The sequence below is a fragment of the Podarcis gaigeae genome (genome assembly GCF_964106915.1).
Source record: "Podarcis gaigeae genome assembly, chromosome: 2".
Lineage (NCBI taxonomy): Eukaryota > Metazoa > Chordata > Lepidosauria > Squamata > Lacertidae > Podarcis > Podarcis gaigeae.
The window spans coordinates 87,886,328-87,907,871 of record NC_139679.1 but is presented as its reverse complement, the minus strand read 5'-3'; the positions used below and the strand labels follow the sequence as shown (position 1 = coordinate 87,907,871).

General features: G+C 44.5%; 1 protein-coding gene across 1 annotated transcript in view; it reads right to left on the bottom strand.

Annotated features, from left to right (window-relative positions):
* Window positions 1-9,842, bottom strand: part of CHST13 (carbohydrate sulfotransferase 13) — a 52,250-nt gene extending 42,408 nt beyond the window's left edge. Inside the window, exon 1 of the mRNA XM_083728768.1 lies at window positions 8,566-9,842. Within this exon, the coding sequence (XP_083584894.1) occupies window positions 8,566-8,659 (94 nt within the window). The 5' untranslated portion in view covers window positions 8,660-9,842. The remainder of the gene's footprint in view (window positions 1-8,565) is intronic.
* Window positions 9,843-21,544: the final 11,702 nt, after the last annotated feature.

Sequence of the window (21,544 nt, the reverse complement as noted above, 5' to 3'; positions counted from 1 at the left end):
GCAGTTTTATAACTTGTGGGGAACGACCCACTGAGAATTCCCTGCTGTGTGGAAACTAAGACCAGAATAATAACCAAAATTAATATGTGGGGGGCATTTCTGCAAGGAGATATTGTTAGTTTGAGTATTTGTATAGAACATCTGCAGGAGGAAAGGTTAGTGGTGGGCTTACCTTCCAGCAAGAAACATTGGAATGTGTGCAGCTGCTGGAGAAGGGTTAACTAAGCCTTTGCCCACCATTGCATCGCAGAATCAGGTATGCGACAGTCAGTGCAATGGCTTCCTGGGAAGCTCCCCACCCCCTCATCTCTCTCTCTCTCTCTCTCTCTCTCTCTCTCTCTGTGTGTGTGTGTGTGTGTGTGTTTTTGCACATGTACATGCCATAAGAAGTTAGACTGCTCATTTGACTCTCAACAATCAGAAGTTGAGGATATCATAAGCAGAGAACTAATATGGCTAATTTACATAGAATATTTTCTACACTCTTGCAATGACCTTGATCAATGAAAACTTTAATATGTGTGTGTGTATAAAAAAAACCTCACACTGTAACAAAGGGTTAGTTGCTACTGGTGGATAAGTAATTATCCCACAATAACCTCTCTTTGTTTAGCCTCTTACTCCTTATCTTAATAGGAAATTACATATTTAAAAGATGGGCACGATAATAAAAATGCACAGCTGAGTGCAAACAACAATGAATTTTGACAGAGGTCATTCTTTCACCATGGGGCTGTACTTCCAATCATATTCTTGAGGAAAACAGAGGTCAGCTGAGCAGATACACAGATGTCCAGAGGTACAGAAACACCTGCAGAATCAGGGCCAGAGTCAATGTGGCATGGTCTTGCTCCCTCCTTCTCCACACAGTTGTTCTAGGTGAAGAGCAAGTGACTAGGGTGAATGGGTTTGACTGGCAAAACCCTTAAGCCAGGTTTGGGCACAAGGTACGTTGGCACCTGCAGGCAGAATGCTGGATGAATTGCAGTAGATCAGAAAGTGCTGCTGACGTCCAATCGTTTATGAACAGCAACAGAAAAAGGGCTCAAGTTGTGTGATTAGAATTTTATATTTAGTTTATCCCCATGTCTGGTTCATGTGCTGTTATAGGTAACTGGCTCCACCCCATGAGCCACCATTTTGTATCTGGTTTCTTTCCCAAACTACTATTCTCCCACTGTGAACTTGCTCCAGCGGGTATGCCTCTCTAACAAAACTAGCAAACAAAAACAAAGTAGATCTTGCAAGCTTGAAATCCATGCACTCATGACCTAAGTAGTCCATGTGCAACAGAATCCTATATACAAATATCCTGATTTTGAAGAAGTTCAGGGGCTGACCTCTGGAGGTTGCTGGACTACTGTGGTCACACTTGCTGCAACTGACAGGAATCTGAACTCTCAACATCTGCTAGCATTATCAGCCATGCACACCATGAAACAGATGCATAAACAACACATTTAGAAATGGCGCCCAACCTCTGGGGCTGGTGGGATATCATTCTGCAGCCTATTGAATTTATCTAGCTTTGCAAACATTTTAACCACTTTTTAATCTTATCCATTTTGTATCAGAATTGAAAGGCAACAGTGTAAACTGCCCCCAATCACTCAATGGCACCTCACTGATGCTGTCAGCCTCTGTAGTGATACCGCAGGAGAGAGCTACATCCTTCCTACAAATTATCAGAAGGGTGAAACTCTGTGTAAACAGTGTGGAAAAACTGCTGTAGACATAATTAACTGATAAAGAGAGGGAGAGAGCCCTGCCTCTTGGTTCAGTTTTCATGTTTTGCATTTTAAAACAGGCACAGCTGGGATTGAGCTCAGAGAGAGAGGAGACTCAAGTGCACTGTTCCCTCAGAGCATCTCACACCAGAATGGCTTCCCTACCTCTTGGTTGTGACCCTCACATGCCTCAGTTGTTGCCCCACTGCAAAATAACAAAAGCCAGGACTGCAGAATTTCATTAGCAGACTCATTCCATAGGATTGCACTCTCTTCAGATCAAAGAGTCAGGTTGCTAGTCAGGAGATTCTGGGCTTAAAGCCATCTGCATCAAGGCAGGCCAGAGCCCTAAACAGATCAGTGGGTGGAGTAGTTTCCTGCAACGTTCCCAGAATGGCTGGTGGCTAATGGTTTGTCTACAACTTGGAATTGGTGTATTGTTTATTAACTGATCAAAGGGATGCGGGTGACACTGTGATCTAAACCACTGAGCCTCTTGGTCTTGCCAATCAGAAGGTCTGCAGTTAAAATTCCCATGACAGGGTGCGCTCCCGCTGCTTGGTCCCAGCCCCTGCACGCCAAAAAAAGTACAAGTAGATAAATAGGTACAGCTCCAGAGGGAAGGTAAATGGTGTTTCCATGCACTGCTCTGGTTTCGGTGTTCTGTTGCACCAGAAGCGGCTTAGCCATGCTGGCCACATAACCCAGAAAAACTGTCTGTGGACAAATACCCTCGGCCTGTAAAGCGAGATGAGCGCCACAATCCCAGAGTTGTCTCCGACTGGACTTAACTGTCAGGGGTCCTTTACCTTTTTTTTACCTTTTATTAACTGATCAAGGGAATGGGGCAACTCCCCCATGAGGAAAAGTCACAGCATTTGGGGCATTTTAATTTAGAGGAGAGGTGAGTAAGATGTGACGTGACAGAAGCACAAAAAGTGTATGCATGGCGTTGGGAAAATGGATACAGAATAGTTTTTCTCGCTCTCTCATGACACTAGGACTGGTGGGGGACATCTAATGAAGCTGAGCATTGGTAGATTCCCGACAGACAAAATAAAGTACTTCACACTGTTAAATTATGAAATTTGCTTCCATAGGAGATAATGGCAGCCACCAACATGCATGGCCTTAAAAGGGGCTTAAACAAATCCGTGAAGGTTGAGGCTACCAATGGCTGCTAGCCATGATGGCTATGTTCTACCTTCACTGCCACAAGCTGCGCTTTTGAATATCAGCTGCTAAAAACAGCAGGAAGGGAGAGTGCATCTGGTGTGCCACTATAATAACAGGATGCTGGCCTGAATGGGCTACTGGTCTGATCCAGCAAGCTCTTCTTAGGTTCTTAATATACAGTAATATATAGTAAATGTCACACACACACACACAAACACACAAACACACACACATGTCTTACTCAGTGGACAATTCTCTGCTGCACACGGCTGAGTGAGGTTTTTTTAAAGCATGTAAATAATAGTTACTGGCCTACTAAAACCTTGCTGGCCTGCCACCCCGCCCCCCCATAGCAAGGCCCCATGAATTATGTTCATGCTTAATGGGAAATTCTACATTTAGCCTTTCTATCCAAATCAGGTTTACCTAAATAAACTTAACAATATTTTTTAAAACAAATGAGACAACTTTAAAAGGAAGTGAAAGCAAGAATCTTGACAGGAAATGTGTGACAGGTTCACTTTGTTCTTTAATTCCCACCCCCATTTGTGGTATTAAAGAAACCAAAAGCAGACAAGAATTTCCTCAGCTCGAAAGTAAGCCACTTCTGCTATCTGAAATGACAAAGAGTGTGTCGTTTTAAAAACTAGCTGAAATAAAAGCACCAAACTTTTTTTTCCCCAGGTGAAGACTTCCTGATATTTTAACTGAAAATGTGTCAAGTGGCAAACCACCGACTTTCAAAATGTGTGGACATTTCAGATAACTAGTTAGGTACAACAATGACAGCACGAATCAGAGAAAGCAAGGTCAGAGATACATAGGAGGAAAACTTAGAGGGACTCCAGAGTCTGCCTCTCCAGAAATGCTGCAAGGCTCAGTTTCAGGTTAGAAATGCACACGAAAGTTCTGCAAGACATGAACATGAAAATCAGCAACAGGTGAAGGTTAGCCTAGCTGGCAAGATGCCTCTCCCAGATCAGTTAGCCTACGCTGCCACACCTAGTCTGTCAGGATCCAAAGTGTAGTTCTCCCAGTGTTGTCACATCCCTGCAGCCTGGGTTTTGGAGCAAGCAAGGGCCTTGATGGCACTAATATAATACAGCTGATCTACACCTGTGTCTGGGATCAGGACACGTCTTCTGTCCTCCAAAAGACTCAGAAGCAAACATGAACCAACTTAGTCATTCACCACTATCCATTACGGCTGGGTGATATCTGGTTTTCAACATTGTGATATACCAATATATCTTGATGTCTCAAATAAGGATGGAGCTATGTAGAGGCTTCACGGTTTTTCCTGCATCGTGAATTTTGCCGGCACCTGCTCTTGCGATTCGCTGCCCTCTGCATGAGACAGGGGACAGCTGAGCTGGCAGAGCAATCAAGAGAAGCATTGGCTGGCTTCATAGTTTTCCCCCACATTGCGATTTCTGCATAGCATACACGCACACACATAATGATTCACGATACATTGCTGAGTCAAAAATTATAAAACCGATATCACAATATGGACTTCAAACCAGTTTTGGATGATATATTGATATATCGCTCACCTCTACCATTCATTCACCTTCCTCCACACACTCTGCACATCAACTGCACCATTTTATTTCATCGCAGTAGCTTTCCCTTCCCTCAAATGGGTACTTCTGTTTATTTTTAAACCTACTGGGAAGTGGCTTGCAGAATTCTTTATCTTTTCATTAAAAAACAAAGTCATGTCATGAATTGGAGCTCACTTTCCTTCAACAACATTATTTATCACCTTCCAAAAACTTCTTAAGTAACTGTTAAAGATAAATGCAAACAAATAAATTTAAAAAAACAATACCAGGTAGCTACGCCCTTGGCTGATATGCATTCAGCCAGCTGAGGAAGTTTGTTGAAATACACATGGCTTTTGTTTTTGTAAAGTACAGAGAGTGGGCAGCTGTCCTATCTCAACAGATATCCCAGTACAGTTTTCTCAAAACTGTAGCCCTTATCCAGTAGGCCTTATATGATGCTTTCATAGTAAGTTTAAAGCACAGAGTGACCTATTCAAATTCTAGGATACTCATCCAGCTAATTTCTATACTTTCAACTAACACAATAAAATGGAAATGGCACCTTTCAATCCATCATGGTAAAAAACAAATCTGTGAACATTTAGGTCAACTTAACGTTAGCTGAGAGTGCCATGCAGGACCCTGGCATATTGTTGAATCATAAGCATTATGCACGCATGTTTCTCTGAAAATAATAAGCAACATACTTTCTAGTAAAGGTGCAGGAAACATGCAAGAAAGTTATAACTCTTCTTGGCTTTGCATTGTTTGGCTGTTCAACTGAAAACATTAATTTGGAGATTAATCTATCAATTCACTGGCCACAGAATTTGACTCAGTTTTTAATTCAAGTGGGCCCTCTGTGAGAGTTTATTCGCTGCTGACAGCCTCATCATCCATCATCTGAATTCTTGGGCCATGACTTTCCAGAAAATAAAAGATCTATACTTTCATTACACAAGAAAAATTGCTGCCTTCATAAAACAGCCAGAGAACATCTTGAAATAGCTCATTAAATATAGCAGGAGTCAAAGAAGTTAAACCCTAATTCACTGAAGCGCCTGCTTCTAGTCATATAGCCTTTAGCCCTCCTTAAAAAAATAAAAAATAGGGCTGCATTCATATACACGCTTATCTGGGTACAAGCTCCATTGAACTCAATGGGACTTACCCCTTGAGTGCACACACAGAAGATGCGCTGTGCTTAAGCCTCATTGAAAGCAATGTAACAGCCAGAGTAGAGTAGGTTAGTGCTTCTGAACGTGTGCTTAAAGTTACCTGGACTGCACCCATCTCAAGGACGACTTCTGTCCCAGACCTCAGAACATAAATACAGGGTGTGAATTTACACTGGTTCCAAAATGTTCTGCTGAAGTCAGATGCAGCTAAGGTCAAACATGTGTGAAATACATTTCTGTGTGCAGACTCCCAGCTTCAGAAGTGTGTTGTGTGCATGTTCCTGAAGGGGTAAAACCTCATCCAATAGGATGGATTGCAGTCAATGGCCAATGAGCTGTTGTGGGATGGAGAAGATTCATTCTCAGTGGGGAAAGGAATGGCTACTGCTCTCCACATTGAAAGGACTTCCCATGCATTTTCTCTCCCTTTAGCCCTGCTGGAAGCTTCAGGATTCAATCTATCCACACTGCCCAGAGGTGGCTGGTGCTATGGCTAATAATCTGCTAGATATAGCATTATCAGGTCACTATAAAATAAGGTTACCAGATTTTTTTCCAGTGAATCCAGGGGCACTTTTCAACTCCCTACTAAATGGATGGATTTTGTCAGGTGACTGATTTGTAAATCTAGGGACTGTCCCCGGGAAATGGGGACGTCTGGTAACCGTTCTATAAAAACATGTTTTAGCCCACTGATGTATATATGCACAGAGTTCAGAAACTACCTCTATTTTAGAACCATTCAACTTGAATACATATGTGTGCTTTCTCACTTGCACCATTTTGTTACTGTGTGCTGATCCCCACCACCAGAAGTAGTTCAGTAATAAAGGGAAGCAAGTTGGTGAAAATAGCTATACAGTACATACTCCTCTTTGTGATGAGGAGTAACATACTGCTAGGATAGAAGCTCAAAAGCAGCAGGCACAAAGCCACTCTGATATCCTTTACCTGCTACCTGTGAGTAAGCACCACTGAATTCTGCGGGATACCTGAGGAAACACACAGTCAGTTCCATCTCTGCTACAGATGCATTGCATCACACTGGTACCTTTGCCAAGACCAGCTTCAAAACGCAGTTTTGTTTGCAGTAAGCATAGTTTGTGTGTCACAACCCACTGCAAAAATATGCATTGATGAAGAACATGATCTTAGCTAGAAAATATGTAATATCTCAGAGTGAGTTGCCCTGGGCTGTTTCTTTGATTCCACTTAAGAAGGATTTTCCAGCAAGTTGGTATTTGCTTACTAAAGTTTTTTTTACGTACCTGGCGTTAAGATGCACCCATGCTGCAGTTCAGAAAATTCAGCACATAAAGCTGACTGAATGTTTCCATAAACAGAAGGCACGGCTAATCTCACAGATCTAGAGTTGCTTCGTATTCATCTTTTTTCAGTGAAATCTGGATTTAGGACTCCGATCCTCCAAGGCTGTGATCCTCATAAATTTACTTGGAAGTATGTTCCAGCAAAAAACATTGTGACTTGCTTAAAGAAATAAGTTGAAGGCCCACTTAAGTTAAGAGTCAGCACATTTGCATTCCTCTGTGACCCTCTGTTTATCCAGGGAAGTTACCGGTAAGTAGGACCTGGAATGAAGACTTTCCCCACAGCAACCTCTACTCTCTCAAACTCACTGCCCAGGAAGGCCTACCTAGAAACCACTTGAGGAAAGGCTGTGGCTCAGGGGTAGAGCATTTACCTTGTAAGCAGAAGGTCACAGATTCAATCCTCAGCATCTCCAGGTAGGGCTCAGAGAAATTCCTATCTGAAACCCTTGAGAGCTGCTGCCAGTCAGTGTAGACAATACTGAACTAGATAGACCAATTGGCTGACTCAGTGTAAGGAAGTTTCTTTTCTATCTTCACACCATAAAAAGGCCTTCTCCGGGTATTGACTTCCTGTTGACCATTGACTCAGGATGAAAGTGAATCCCACACTTAAGTATTTTCCACTAAAATCAATGGGCTTAAATGTACTAAAGTTACTGGAAATGTTTGGGGCATTGTTCAGCTACTCTATTTTTCAAAGCTACTGTGTAAAGCCAATCCTATGTTTTCTCATTGAGTTCAATGGGACTTAACACCCAACTAGGCATGCATAGGAATAAAGTCTGAATTGCACCATTTTTTATTGACCTGCTGCTGTTTTAAACCCACCATAAGAGTATCATTTTAAAAACAAACTAGCAGCTGATTGGCAGACTCATTAATAAAAAAAACACCTGACATTACATTCAGTCATCTCCTCTCTTTTTAATGGGCAGCTTGCTTCTCTCAGACAACTACTGGACAACAATTTCCAGAAAGGAAGCTGTGTTAGGAGACAACCCTACACATTTAACCTAAATAAAGCCCTTAAAATGTTAATTGTTTATCGTGGCCTTTGGAAGCTAATTAATATTAAATTACAACTTGGATCTTGTTTTCAAGCTAGCTGGGTTATTTTTCTTTTATTTCATGGCATGCTGGTGTGAGCACCTTGGATGGAAATGGATTTTAAATGTTAATGATTTCATTCCGGAGTTGGGTTTCCTTCTGCCAACCGCTTGGAGAAGCGGTCGAGAAAGTGGTCTCAAAAGTTAAACAAAATAAGCACGGCTACTATCCTACTTCCACATATGCTCGGGAGTAAGCCCCATTGCCTTCACTGAGATTTACTTCCGAGTAGACCCCGTTACAGCGGCGCTGCCAGGTTTGCACTCTTGGGTTTGCTGCTGCCAAGATGACTTTTAGAAAGTCACCTTAAAAGACGAGCAGCTAGCGAAGTTTGCTGGGAAGACCAAACACCCAGCAAAGCCCCAACTTGATAGAGAGAGGGGGGAGAAGAAAAGACGCCTTGAGAAGGGAAGCGACGAGGCGCGTCGGCGGAGGGCGGGCGAGCGAGCGGGGCCGGGTCGAGGACCTTTGCCTGCGGGGTGAATGTTTAACTCACCTGGGTTGGAGCTGCTCTGGAAGTAGAAGACGACGAGGAGCAGAGAGCCCAGGCAAGTGGCCAGGACCATCCGCTGCCCCCTGCTCTGCCTCATCCTCGCGCCTAGAGGGCATCCCCCGGGGCCGCGGCGGCGAGGGAGTCGCGCGGAGTCGCCAGAGAGTCACGGCGGCTCCTCATGGCCCGGGCTTCGCGCTGCCGCTGGTGGCGTCGCTGCGGGCGCTTCCCGACGCCCAGCTCCTCCGGCCGTCGGCTCTGCCTCTCCGGCGCGAAGCGAGAGCAGCACAGCGCAGTCCCTCAGGGCAAAGGGAAACCTCGGCGCGGGGCAGGGCCGGACTAAGGCGGCGCGGTGGCGCGGGAGGGGGAGAGAGAGGGCGTCGAAGGGAGGCGCGCCGCCCTCCCACACCTTTCCTTTCCCTCCCCGCCCGGCTACTGACGCTTCTCGCCGAGGGGATCAGGCGGAGTAAAGCGAGCGGAAGCTCGTTGCGCGGCTCGTTCGGGACGTGCGGAAGGCGGCTGCCCTCCCCCCTTCCTGCCCCGTGGATGCGTCCGGCTGAAAGGGGAGTCGCCAGGCGCGCGCCCAGCTGCGGCTTTCCTTTCCCAAGCCGCGTACCTGTGTCAGGTCCCGCTTGAGTTGGGGGCGGTTCTTTTATACTCGTCAAGAAAGGCGGGGCCGCCTCTGAGCATGGGAAGAGTTCTTCTTGGCGCGATTTAGTAGGCACAGCCGTTCGTCCCCACGCGTCGAGGTTTAGCCTTCAGGGCAAGGGCAAGAAGAGTAGGACGTGGGGGTGGGTTAGGGGAGGGGGTGGGGAACTTTCGGACCTCCGGATGTTGCTGAACTACGACTCCCATCAGCCCCAGGCAGCGCAGACCGTGGCCGTGGAGGATGGAAGTTTTTAGTTAAGCAGCACCTGCATTCGTGGCTGAAACCCTGGAGACCCACAGGCAATGATGAGGTAGATGGGTCTTTGGTCCAGCATGGTATAAAGTAGCTTCTTGGTGGATGGCTCTTCAGATTCTGCTTGAGGACGTCTGGTGAAGATGCTCTATTTGGACTTCCCACAGGGAATTGATCTAGAACAGTTCCTCAGGAGGTGGTGGATTTTCTTGGAGGTTTTAAGCAGAGCTTGGATGGCCACCTGTCATGGATGCTTTAGCTGAGATTCTTGCATTGCAGGGAGTTGGACTAAATCAGGCATGTCCAAAGTCTGTTTCGGGGGCCTAATCTGACCCACGGGTCAGTTTAATCCGGCCCCTGTGGCAGTTTATTTCCTGGGGTAAAATCCTAAAAAACAAAACCCTCAACAACTTGAACCCTAAAAAAGCTCAACAACTTTAACAACTTTGGTCGGCCCTTTGGTCATCCCTCATGGCCCTTCACTTCATCAAATCTGGCCCTCTTTGAAAAATGTTTGGACACCCCTGGACTAGATGAACCTCAGGCTCCCCTCCAACTCTACAATTCTACCTCCAAATCTATGGCTTTTGATTGTGCAATCAAACCTTGGTTTTCGAACGTCTTGGCTGCCAAATGTTTTGGAAGCCGAACGCCGAAAACCCGGAAGTGAATGCTTCCATTTTCAAACACACCTTGGAAGTAAAAAACTGAGGTTCCACTGTACTGCTATTCAGTGAGATGGGGAACCTGTGACCCTCCAGACATTGCTGGACTACAGCTCCCACCCTCCATGACTCTGGTTTGTGTTGCCTGGGGCTGATGGGAGTTGGAGTTCAAGAGCCCTTGGAGGGCCACAGGTTCCCCACACATGGTCTGCAGAGCAACAACTTGCTGGGAAGTGGAATCCGACTAGTCTCAAAGCCTTTGCCCTTAAACCCTTTGTCCCTTAGTCAAATACTTGGTCAAACCTTTTGTCCCTTAGTCTCTTAAACCTTTGCCGTTGCTTCATCTGAGAGGTGATTCCTGCTTCATTCTATAGACCTATTTTCAGACTTGGCATTGCAGCTCCTCCAGACAATATGGCAGGCCTTTGACTAAACCATCTATGCAGGGTTTCCCAAACTTTTTTGGACTACAACTCCCACCATCCCTAGCTAGCAGGACCCAGTGGTCAGGGATGATGGGGATGTTAGGCCCCAAACAGCTGGATATCTAAGTTTGAGAAACACTGATCTATGGCATTTTAAACTGTGAGGGTATGGTGTGTAATTTTGTGTTTTTATATTGTAAACTGCCCTGTGATCTTCAGATGAAGGGCAGTATAGAAATTTAATAAATAAGAAGAATAACCTTGTTACTGAGCATTTTCTCTGATTTGCTTGTTATATGACAATTAAATTCATCCTGGTCTCATCCTGTTTTGCTTGTGTGGTGTTTACACATTGATCATTCATCTATCCCACTTTTCACCATGCTATTTATTGGCAGGCAGATCACCATGGTAACCAACTTACCTCCACCTGTAGGGTAGAAGGGGAAATTCATGCTGCTTAGGTGCACGAAGAGCTTAAGAGTTTTTTGGAGGAAAATGTTTTGCTTTGCGTTTTCCAATCCTTTGCTGTTTACCCAGATGTAACTCCCACTGAGTCTAATGGGACTTTCTTACATGTAAGTGTGCACTGAAGCCTTAGAGTTGCTGCTCTTCCTTTGTGGCTCTATCTAAGTCATACTCCCAAGCAGACTCACTGAAAGAATGGGCTTGTTCATCATGACGACAAACTTAAACCCACTGATTTCAAAGTGCTTGTTTGAATATGACTTCATTACTGTGAATCCGGCACTGCCTGCCTATGTGCTCTCGCTTTTGTGTTCAACCCACAGTATCTTTATAACAGTGAGAAAAGAGATTTCAACAGAGCCATAAGCCTCCAGTGTGTTTTCTCCTCTGAAATAAAGTCTGCCCCAATTTTTCCACCGCTTGTGGAAGAGAGTGGGTGAAGCAATATCCTTTCTGATATCCTTGTCCAGGTCTAAAGCATCTGTGGCATTGTATGGGGACAGAGGAATTCTGCAAGAGCAAAAACAATGATTCAGCTGGCTGTTTGTGATGAGAAAAATCAAAGCAGGTTATGTAAACCTGACAGAAGAACCAGACTGTTTGCCTTCAATCTTTGTACCATGACCTTGGTAGCCTCAGGAAAGCCCCCCCCCCCCCCCGAACAGTTCTCAAAGAAATGAACATGAAAGCCATGAAATGTCCTCTCCATAATGCTGCAAACACAGATCTCTCTATTTTTGGGTAAAGGTGGCTTTCGTGGGGTCTGTGTGCAAGGGCTTCATTGGTATTGTATATATTACATTTACACCCCACTTTTCTTTCAATGACCTTAGTAGATTGTATAGTAGTTGTTTAATCACTTGTGTTCACTTGTGGATTTGAATATTCATACCCTGATGCCCCACCTTTCCCAGCCGAAAGGATGTACACATGGCCTGATGTCATTAAAATTGAATGCACTTTTTTTTTAAAAAAATGGATAAATTTTTAAAAAGCAACCTATCAAAACAAACAAGCAGATGATAAAAACTTTTTTTACTTGCAGTAAAAAGAACCATCAACAAACATGAGCGTAGCCAGGATTTATGTTGGGGGGTGGGGAGGCTTCATGGGGAGGCAGAACCTCAGTTAAGTATTTTTATTGATTTACTTGATTAAGGGGGGCTACGCCCATGACAACAAAACAGCAGAAAGAAAGAAACCAGTACAACAGACAGGGAAGATGCTACCTTCTTATTCAAAGAACCTCATTCCTTCCTGTAGCATTAAAAAATGAGCAGAGTGGGTAGAATTGCATTTTCCTCAGGAGGAAGTTCCAAAGTTTTGTGCCCACTGTTAAAAAGGCCCTGCGTAGCACTACTGCCTCACTCCCCAAAGCTGCTTTTCTGAAGATCTTAAAGCATGGAGTACTCCTGTCACAGAAAGCATAATGTTATATATTTGTCCAGTATATAATTTCCTTTCATCCTCATTGCCATCCAGTGAAGTAGGCTAAATGATGACTTCTGAAGACTCAAATGAGCCTTATATCTGTATTAGAAACTGAAGCTAGCTCTTTTCAGTCCATCAAGAGCAGGTGTAAGTGCTGTAAGCATTCCTTAAAAATCCACATTGCATATGAGACTGATTGCTCTCCCTGCTCAGATCCTGTTTACTGTGGCTGAGCCTCTCCAACACTGAACACACACTTCTTAAACATAACTACACTTCATTAGATGCCGGGGACGGATCCCATCATTCCATCCACTGTGAAGAGAGAGCTGGAAAGAGCTTCTATCTGTGATCAGATGTGGCCATGGCTGATTTACGTGCTTTATTTGCATGGAGGGGGGAGGGCATGCCCAGACCATGTTGTGGCCCTCTCCCCCCCCCCCTGCCATTTTGTGCTATGCTGCACCCCAACAGCAGCGACAGCACTTGCTTGAAATTCAACATGTTCTTACATGACATCTCGCACGCTGCTAATTAAGAAGGTCCATCAGTAGCTTCCTCTAAAAAGGTAAAGGTAAAGGGCTGCTGACAGTTAAGTCCAGTCAGAGACGACTCTGGGGTTGCAGCGCTCATCTCACTTTACAGGCCAAGGGAGCCGACGTTTGTCCACAGACAGTATTTCTGGGTCATGTGGACAGCATGACTAAGCCACTTCTGGCGCAACGGAGCACCGAAACCAGAGCAGTGCATGGAAACACTGTTTACCTTCCCGCCACAGCGGTACCTATTTATCTACTTGCACTTTTGGACGTACTTTCGAACTGCTAGGTTGGCAGGAGCTGGGACCAAGCAACGGGAGCTCACCCTGTCACAGGATTCGAACCGCCGACCTTCTGATCGGCAAGCCCAAGAGGCTCAGTGGTTTAGACCACAGCGCCATCCGCGTCCCTTTTAACTTCCTCTAGTACTCATTCTAACAAAATATTTTGCTTTTCCTGCTCATGATCACAGTGGCCTGGTTCACACATCACAGTCAGCCAAACTATGGCTTATGCAGACCACATGAATGTGTGGACCGCTCTGAGGACCTTGAAGCTACTTTGCTTCTCCCTAGCTTAGCTTAGCATGTGGGGAGAGAGAGAGAGAGAGAGAGAGAGAGAGAGAGAGAGAGAGCAGTAAGCTCCTCTCTTAGAGCCCACACATTCATGTCTTAGTAACCCAGAGGCTGGCTTAGCGATGTCTGAATGCAGTAGAATACCAGAGCTGTTTCAGAGGTGAGCAGGCTGCATGCATTTATTTCCCCCCTTTTTAGTGCTGCCAGAAAGAACTTTTTTTCTGACAGTATTTTGATTTCACACCTAGATGTCAAACCTTTTCGCCTGACTAAACAAATTGCCTTTCAAAAAATTTGCATTTTTATAAGAGTGCCATCTGCTGAAATCCGAGCAACAATGCAGTTTACAGGAATGTTGTCTGCGGTTACCCCTGGGAGAATCGTATTGATACAGTTAAAAGTTTTATTATCTGTGCAATGCCCGGTAAGTGCTTATGGGAATGAAGGAATGACACCTAATCTTTCAAAGCAATGCTTGGCATTTCAATCAGTAATTTGAACTGGATTGATTGAGCCCTATCACAATAGGCCTGGGCATAATTCCCCCCCCCTGCCCATTTGAAGGGGTCTGTTATGCAGTACTTTCAAGTGGAAAATACATGTGCTTTCACATCCAGTTCAATGGGGAGAGCAAGTCTATGTGTCTTGTGTTTACAGGAGCATCACCTTACAATCCTCTTGGGTGTTCAAAGCTTAGAAACCTATAAAACAGGACTCCACATGTGCATTATTGACTCCATAAAGGGTCACGAGATGGAGACAACAGTATCTACCATAAAAAGATTCAGAATCCAAACAATCCCAGGTAGCCATGAGCATAAATCCCAGCAGCTTTAGGAATACAGTGGGATTTGCCATAAATGCAAGCAATATCGGTTTCTGCAGTATGTTCAGTGTTGCCAACTTTGGTCTTGTTCTGCCAGTTTCAGATTTTTTCAGAACCATATGATTTGTTTCACACAGAGAAATAATTCTATTTGCTGTTATGGATTTTCTTTTTTAAGAAAAATATCCTAAGCATGTTCAAGTGAGACCTACTGAAATCATTGCTCTTGGCTGAATGTTTTTTTGAGACAATGCTAGTGCCTTTTAAGTATCCTTTCCTGCTTGGATAATGGAGATTGTACATTTTTTTAAAGTGGGCAGGGGAGAAACCTAAAGGCAAGCAATCTTTGAACATCTGCAGAATGCCTTTCACTTGCAAGAGGAAGCACGTTCTGTTCTGTGTGAAATGAGTCTGAGGTCACAATGCTTCTGAGTACATGTGTGGTGCACTTGATATCTGTAATGTAAGCAAAGATTGCCACTAAGGGCTTATCTACACATAGCTTTCCTCTGCACTTTCCAGGCACAATCGAAGCTTGAAAGCTCCATGTCCAAGAGTGGTTTTCCCCCCTCCCTCCAAAAACCCATTCTTTAAAGCTCAGTCGAAGCAAATGGCAATCTGCAGAAAACCTGAATTGACGTTTGCTCTGATTCAGCTGTAAAGAGCAGGTTTTGTGGGGGAAATCTCAGGGCAAACCCCCCCCCCCAAACCACCACTTGGACACAGAGCGTTAAAGCACAGACCTCTGCCTGGAAAGATCTGGGCAAAAGGCCAATGTGGATAAGCCCTGTGAATGGGCAGGAAACTACCTTGACAAAACATACCTTATTCTAGGGGTATAACAGAAATAATGTATACCTATAAAGTTGTTTTGGTTGTATATCTTTTGGTAAATGACCAGGAGGAGGACGAAACTGGCAACCAATAACTTGCCAACTTTAAACTTTTTTTTTTTGAAGGGGGAAGGAACAGTAAGTTTAGATTCAGCATGCTGATTCAAGGCCAGCGATATTGTAGAACTGCTGACACATCTGTTTAGGAATAGAAATTTAAAGCTACACGCTGTTTAGCAAAAAGCCTTCTGAATCATGCTTCGGAAAATATCCCTGGAAAGAGTTTGACACAGGCTGGATGCTTAGGGTTATTCAATGACAGGTTGGTCATTTCCAAAATAGATTTTGGGAAATCAATCATTTCTACCTCTTTTAGCTTTTTTGGTAGTGCAATTAAAAATAAAAACCAGATGCTTTATTTTTCAAAGCAAGGCTAGGGTGGGATGAAGCCAAATTACAGGCTGTTGAATTCCTCCCTGCATGAGGTGCTCACATCTGCTTGAAACATATTCTATTTTATAGCACAGAAACCATCTTAATAGAGCTGCTGGCAAGTGCCATTTACATTTTAAAATGTAACACTGCAGATTTTAAAAATCAAGATGTCCACATCACGGAGAATTTAACCATGTTAAAAAGCCACTCCTGCTCAAGAATTTTTTATTAGTTTCTGGATAGCATCAGACAATTATATTGTTGCATGCCATCCCAATTCTCTGAGCGGTGTGAGATTACCGGGCTTCCAGGCGCTTATTCAGGGTTCGGCTTCATCAGAATTAGGGTCAGCAGAGAAGGTGGTGCTCACAGCAATAAAGGGGCTCACAGCATTAACACCCCAAGAAGGGCTTGCTTCTCCCATAGCCTTGGATCCCAGCAGAAATTAGCAATGGCTCTGTCTCTTAGCTGCCCAGCATGCTTCTAGCTGCTAGCTCACACACCTCTGGTCTTTGTCTTTCTCATTAACGGACAGTTGAGGGAAGCCCCACCCCCATCCATTTTACTTCTGGCACAGAGCCACTTCCTTTGTTACCTTAATGACCCATACTTCAGCCATTACCTCACCAGGAAATGGCCGGGCTATTCCAGCAATTGAATCCTTGTTGGAGCCAGGAATTACATGGAACACAGGCAAGCAGCATACAGGCTGCCCAACCCCCCAAGAAAACCTCACAGCAATATAAAAATGCCTATGATTTCTATGAAGCTTGAGAGAGTTCAAAGTTTGTAGGAAATCCCCCCAAACTTCAGCTAAATTAAATGAAAGCATGACAAAATGTTTAAATTTCTACAATGGTGCTTATAACTTATTAGTATCTTGACTTAATAGCAAGAATATGTTTTTAGAGTAACGGAAATTGAGACCGAGCTGTCTTTTATTATACCAATAAACAGTGTTAGGGTATGAGTGCTGGCTGTGCTTTCCCCAGATTTGCAACTGAGTAAAACAGATGGGACGCAGGTGGCGCTGTGGGTTAAAGTCTCAGCGCCTAGGACTTGCCAATCGAAAGGTCGGCGGTTCGAATCCCTGCGGCGAGGTGCGCTCCCGCTGCTTGGTCCCAGCGCCTGCCAACCTAGCAGTTCAAAAGCACCTCCGGGTGCAAGTAGATAAATAGGGACCGCTTACCAGCGGGAAGGTAAATGGCGTTTCCGTGTGCGGCTCTGGCTCGCCAGAGCAGCGATGTCACGCTGGCCACGTGACCCGGAAGTGTCTCCGGACAGCGCTGGCCCCTGGCCTCTTAAGTGAGATGGGCGCACAACCCCAGAGTCTGTCAAGACTGGCCCGTACGGGCAGGGGTACCTTTACCTTTACCTTTTAAAACAGATGTACTTTCTTCCAATTCAAACACTGCCAGTTTTGCTGAAACCCCCCAACTTTAAGCTGTCTTTGAACAAGAAAACCAGTGACTTGTATTGGAAGTTGCACATCTGTTTGAGTTTGGGGCAATATGTACTCAGCAAATTTCTGGAGGGATCAAATAATCAAATTGCAATACTGCCCTGCCACCAGGAAGTTGCAGTCCATGGGAGGTAAAAATCAGTCCTTGGATTCTAGATTTAGCAAGTGAAACCGGGCCCGGGGGGGGGGGGTCATTGGTGTTTATATTGTGTGAGAGATAGGAATCATCTCAGAAGAAATGTTCCCTCCAATGCAAATTTCTGTCTTCTCAGCTCTTTGAATAGAGAAGGGACAGGCCCCATCACAATTCAAAGGACCCAGTGTGTGAGTGTGCATCATTCTTAGGGAAAAAATATATACATGAGATAGTTTAGTTTATAATACATAGGAAAAGTTTGGTTTATAATGAAGCTATCTGCTCATAATCCAGTGGACAAGGGGCAAGAGCAGTGCTGTCTTTTGAGACAGTGTTCGAAATTCCCATTGTTTTAGCTGCATTTTGTGAAAGGGAATTTCATTAGCGTGAGCAGTTTCTGAGCTCGAGGCGCAGTACAGCACCTAAGATTTCAGATTAAAACTGCAGAGTGGAAGGAGAGGAGGACCTTTTTCTGCCTCCCTACTTCCAGCTACAGGGACGCAGGTGGCGCTGTGGGTTAAACCACAGAGCCTAGGATTTGCCAATCAGGAGGTCGGCGGTTCGAATCCCCGCGATGGGGTGCCCACCTGGCAGTTTGAAAGCACATCAAAGTACAAGTAGATAAACAGGCACTGCTCTGGCGGGAAGGTAAACGGCGTTTCCGTGTTCTGCTCTGGTTTGCCAAAAGTGGCTTAGTCATGCTGGCCAAATGACCCGAAAGCTGTACGCCGGCTCCCTCGGCCAATAAAGCGAGATGAGCGCCACAACCCCTGAGTTGGCCATGACTGGACCTAACGGTCAGGGGTCTCTTTAGCTTTACCTTACTTCCAGCTACTCTCTGAAGACTGGAGAAGAGACCCTCTTAAGGATATTAGGGGGGTGGGCAGGAGAAGGACCATGTGAAAACTGAACATAATATTTTAGCTGCAGTTCATTCTTTTTCAGCTTTGTATTCTTGCTATTAAAAAAGCACTCCTAGACGTTCCATTGTTGCACCAGTAACCTAAGTTTAAGGTGACATTTAGCTCCTAGCTTTCATATCTCTGTTTCTAATACTGCTTTGAGAATGTCGATCTGAGAGTGCCCATGCTAGAACCTTTATCTGCTGAAGGGAGCCTCACACACACTTTACTTAGAAGCCATTTGGAAGACATGCATTTGAAGAGGCACATTTCCCAATTCGTCCCTCCCCTTTAGACTCCAGACTCTTCCTGCATCCCTTTTCTCCAACTTTCAACCCGATCAGCATCTGTGTGCTGTTCTTGGCTATGACCAAGAGCAGCATAAATATCAATATGCAGCTCTTTGGCCCAGCTGGCTTTTGGGACAGAGTGTGTCAGACTCACACTCCTTTACATGGGCCTTCCTTTAGAATGTATTGGGGGTATATAGCTGATAGGTGTACAGTGATGTCTTTAATTGTAAGTTATGGTTAGGCTGCATGTTACATTGTTGTGACTAGCTCTTCAAACTTTTGTGATGAAGGGTAGGAGAGAAATCTCATAAATAAAAGAACTTTACTGATGAAAGGAGTGATATATACGGTATATATCAGAAAAATGAAATGGTACTCTCTTTCAATATATCTGACCAGTTCATCCCCACCCATCCATCCAGGTGCTTTGCCAGACTTGATACAGGTAGCATAATTTTTGGGAGGTTAGTGTATTAGATCAAATAACCCTCCCCTTTAGGCTCCAGCCAGAGGTTTTGGTTAGGAGACTGTTAACAGAAGAAGAAAAATAAACCTCTGTGGGAAATCTGCCCAACTGTAGCTCTTTAAAAATGTTTTAAATGACTTCTGTTTTGACTCAAAACGTGACACTAACCCACAGAAGAGTAGTCTTCTTATTCATAACTACTACATCCCAGTCCTCTGTGATTACCAGCAGTTTCAAGGCTAGGTCAACGTAACTTGGGGCACACAGAATTAGTGATATGAGCAGACATAGCAATTCCAAGTGCCCTATTCTTTATTTCTGTCTCCTAAACTACTGACCAAGCATGCAAACAAAGGGAAAAAATCTGTAGCAATGACTTCGGCACTTACTGACAAGACCAGCATGCCAAATGTACTTTAGGCTTTGTTGGACAGTAGCATGTGACAGCGATGCAGCAGAAGTGTCCACAGCAGAGGCCTGTGTCATGGGGCAGAGCCATCTTCCCCGTTACCAACTTTACTGCTGTTTTCCTGGATGGGATGATGGAGCTGCTGCTGCAAGGCCAGGGCCCACAGCTACACCAGTGAAACTGACCAAGTTGCAGTCTGGCCCATCTAGGGATGCAGCAAAGGATGGCAGTTTTTAAGGGGGGAGCTCAGCTCCACCACAAGTGCTGCTACCGAGTGCATGTGTGTGGCGGCAGTGAGAGGGAGAGACCTGCTGAGAAGGCAAGGAAATTATGTTCGCCAATATTTCTAAGAACACTCGCAGGATGGAGAGAAAAAGTAAATAGGTTATAGATGGAAGAAAAGAACCCCTAGGAGGGCTTCCAAAACTGGAGGTAAGTGGAGAGAATAATCTTGCTGGTATTCCATGCTTTGGGAGTGGTATATCATTCTCTTGCTTTAGTCACGCAGGGAAAGCGCCCAGCATGTAGACATTTAAGAACATTTAAAGGGGGAGGCGAGGCTTTTTATTGCTCATTTCCAACACCATCTGCATAACTTTCTGGCCCAAATAATCAAGGCTTTCCATGATGTAAACCTGCCCTCTGCATCTTGTTTTCCCATTTCCTTTAATGTGGGGAGGGGGAACTTCCAGCCCTCCAGATCTTGTTGGACTCCAGTTTCCATCAGCCCCAGTCAGCTGGGCCAACGGTCAGGGATGGTGGAAGTTGTAGTCAAACAGCTGGCAGGCCACAGGTTCCCCGTCCCTGCTTTAAGGCAAGGAATGGCTCAGAACTGACTTGAGGAACCACTCTGCTTCCTTCTAGCATCTCTTCTGCAAATATGCCCCTGCCTGGAATGCCTTACAACTCCCACCAGCCAAAGCCAGCACAGCCAATGGTCAGAAATGATGGGAGTTGTAGTTCAGGAACATCTAGAGGGTACCAGGCTGGGGGTGGCTGTCGTAGTCTCTTGCTCCAGGTTGCTTTGCACTTGCCTTCACCTATGAAGACATTTTGGCTGTGCAAAGGTCTTGCCATTTCGAGAGAAATAAAAAAGAGGATTCAATACTGTCCAGGCGGATTCAGCACTGCCAAAGTTTTCCCTAGCAATATTGGACACTGCCCAGCTGCTTTTTTAAAAACAAGGAATGCATATGTGCTTTCTTCAGAGCTTTAACTAAATGCAACCAGTGTCATGATAGTGTAGAGGGTTGTGTGTGTGTGTAAAGCAAATTATAACCTCTGTGCCTCAAGTTGTGCTTGAAATAGCACAGCATTTAAAGTCTGAATGTGCTGCTGTTTTGAGAACTGATGCAAGGTTTTGAAAAATGACCCGAGAAGAAAATGCAGCTCTGCAAAATAGGGGAATATAAAGTTAGGTCTAATTCAGCCAGTGCTGGATTTACGTATAAGCTAAACAAACTATAGCTTAGGGCCCCACTCTCTTGGGCCCCCGCCAAAAAGTTTAAAAGTATTTCACTATTAATATACTTCTTCTTAATTGTATTTCAGTTCAACAATTACTTTGATAAAATACATATTTTGTTATGTGCAAATGGCTTTAGATACCTATTAGGTCCATAAATTACCATATACCATATAGCATATATTCAACACAAAAAACATCAATAAAGGGCATATAAAGGGCCCTGTTACCTTCAGTAGCTTAGGGCCTCATCAAACCTAAATCCGGCCCTGAATCCAGCACCTCCTTCATGTGCCCCATAGATCATGGAGAGCTCTCAGCACATAGGGAGAATGGCAATAGTATAGGGAGAATAGGGTTCAGCAGCTGGGGAAAAATTAGCCCCTTAACCAAGTTATTACGTTCAAGCGGATAGGGAAATTCACAATAAATATAAATTGGTAGCAATTTTTTAAAGTTATTTAAATTTAAGATATGCAGCTCCCCTAAACCTAAGGCCAGCTGGGATGTTGCACTTAACATTCACTTTCAAAAAATGCAAACAGCAGATGGGAGGGGATCACATCAGATAGGGAGGGACTGCAATGGACCTCATGAAAAGTGCTCATTTGAGGTTACTTTTTGCAGTGGGAGGGCATATTATGTTGCCACATGTTAAGTACAATGATACATTTTCAGCCATGTCTAGGTTGGCCTTTAGAGTAAGTGATGATCCCATAAAAACTAAATGTTAGGAGGGGAAAATATATTAAAA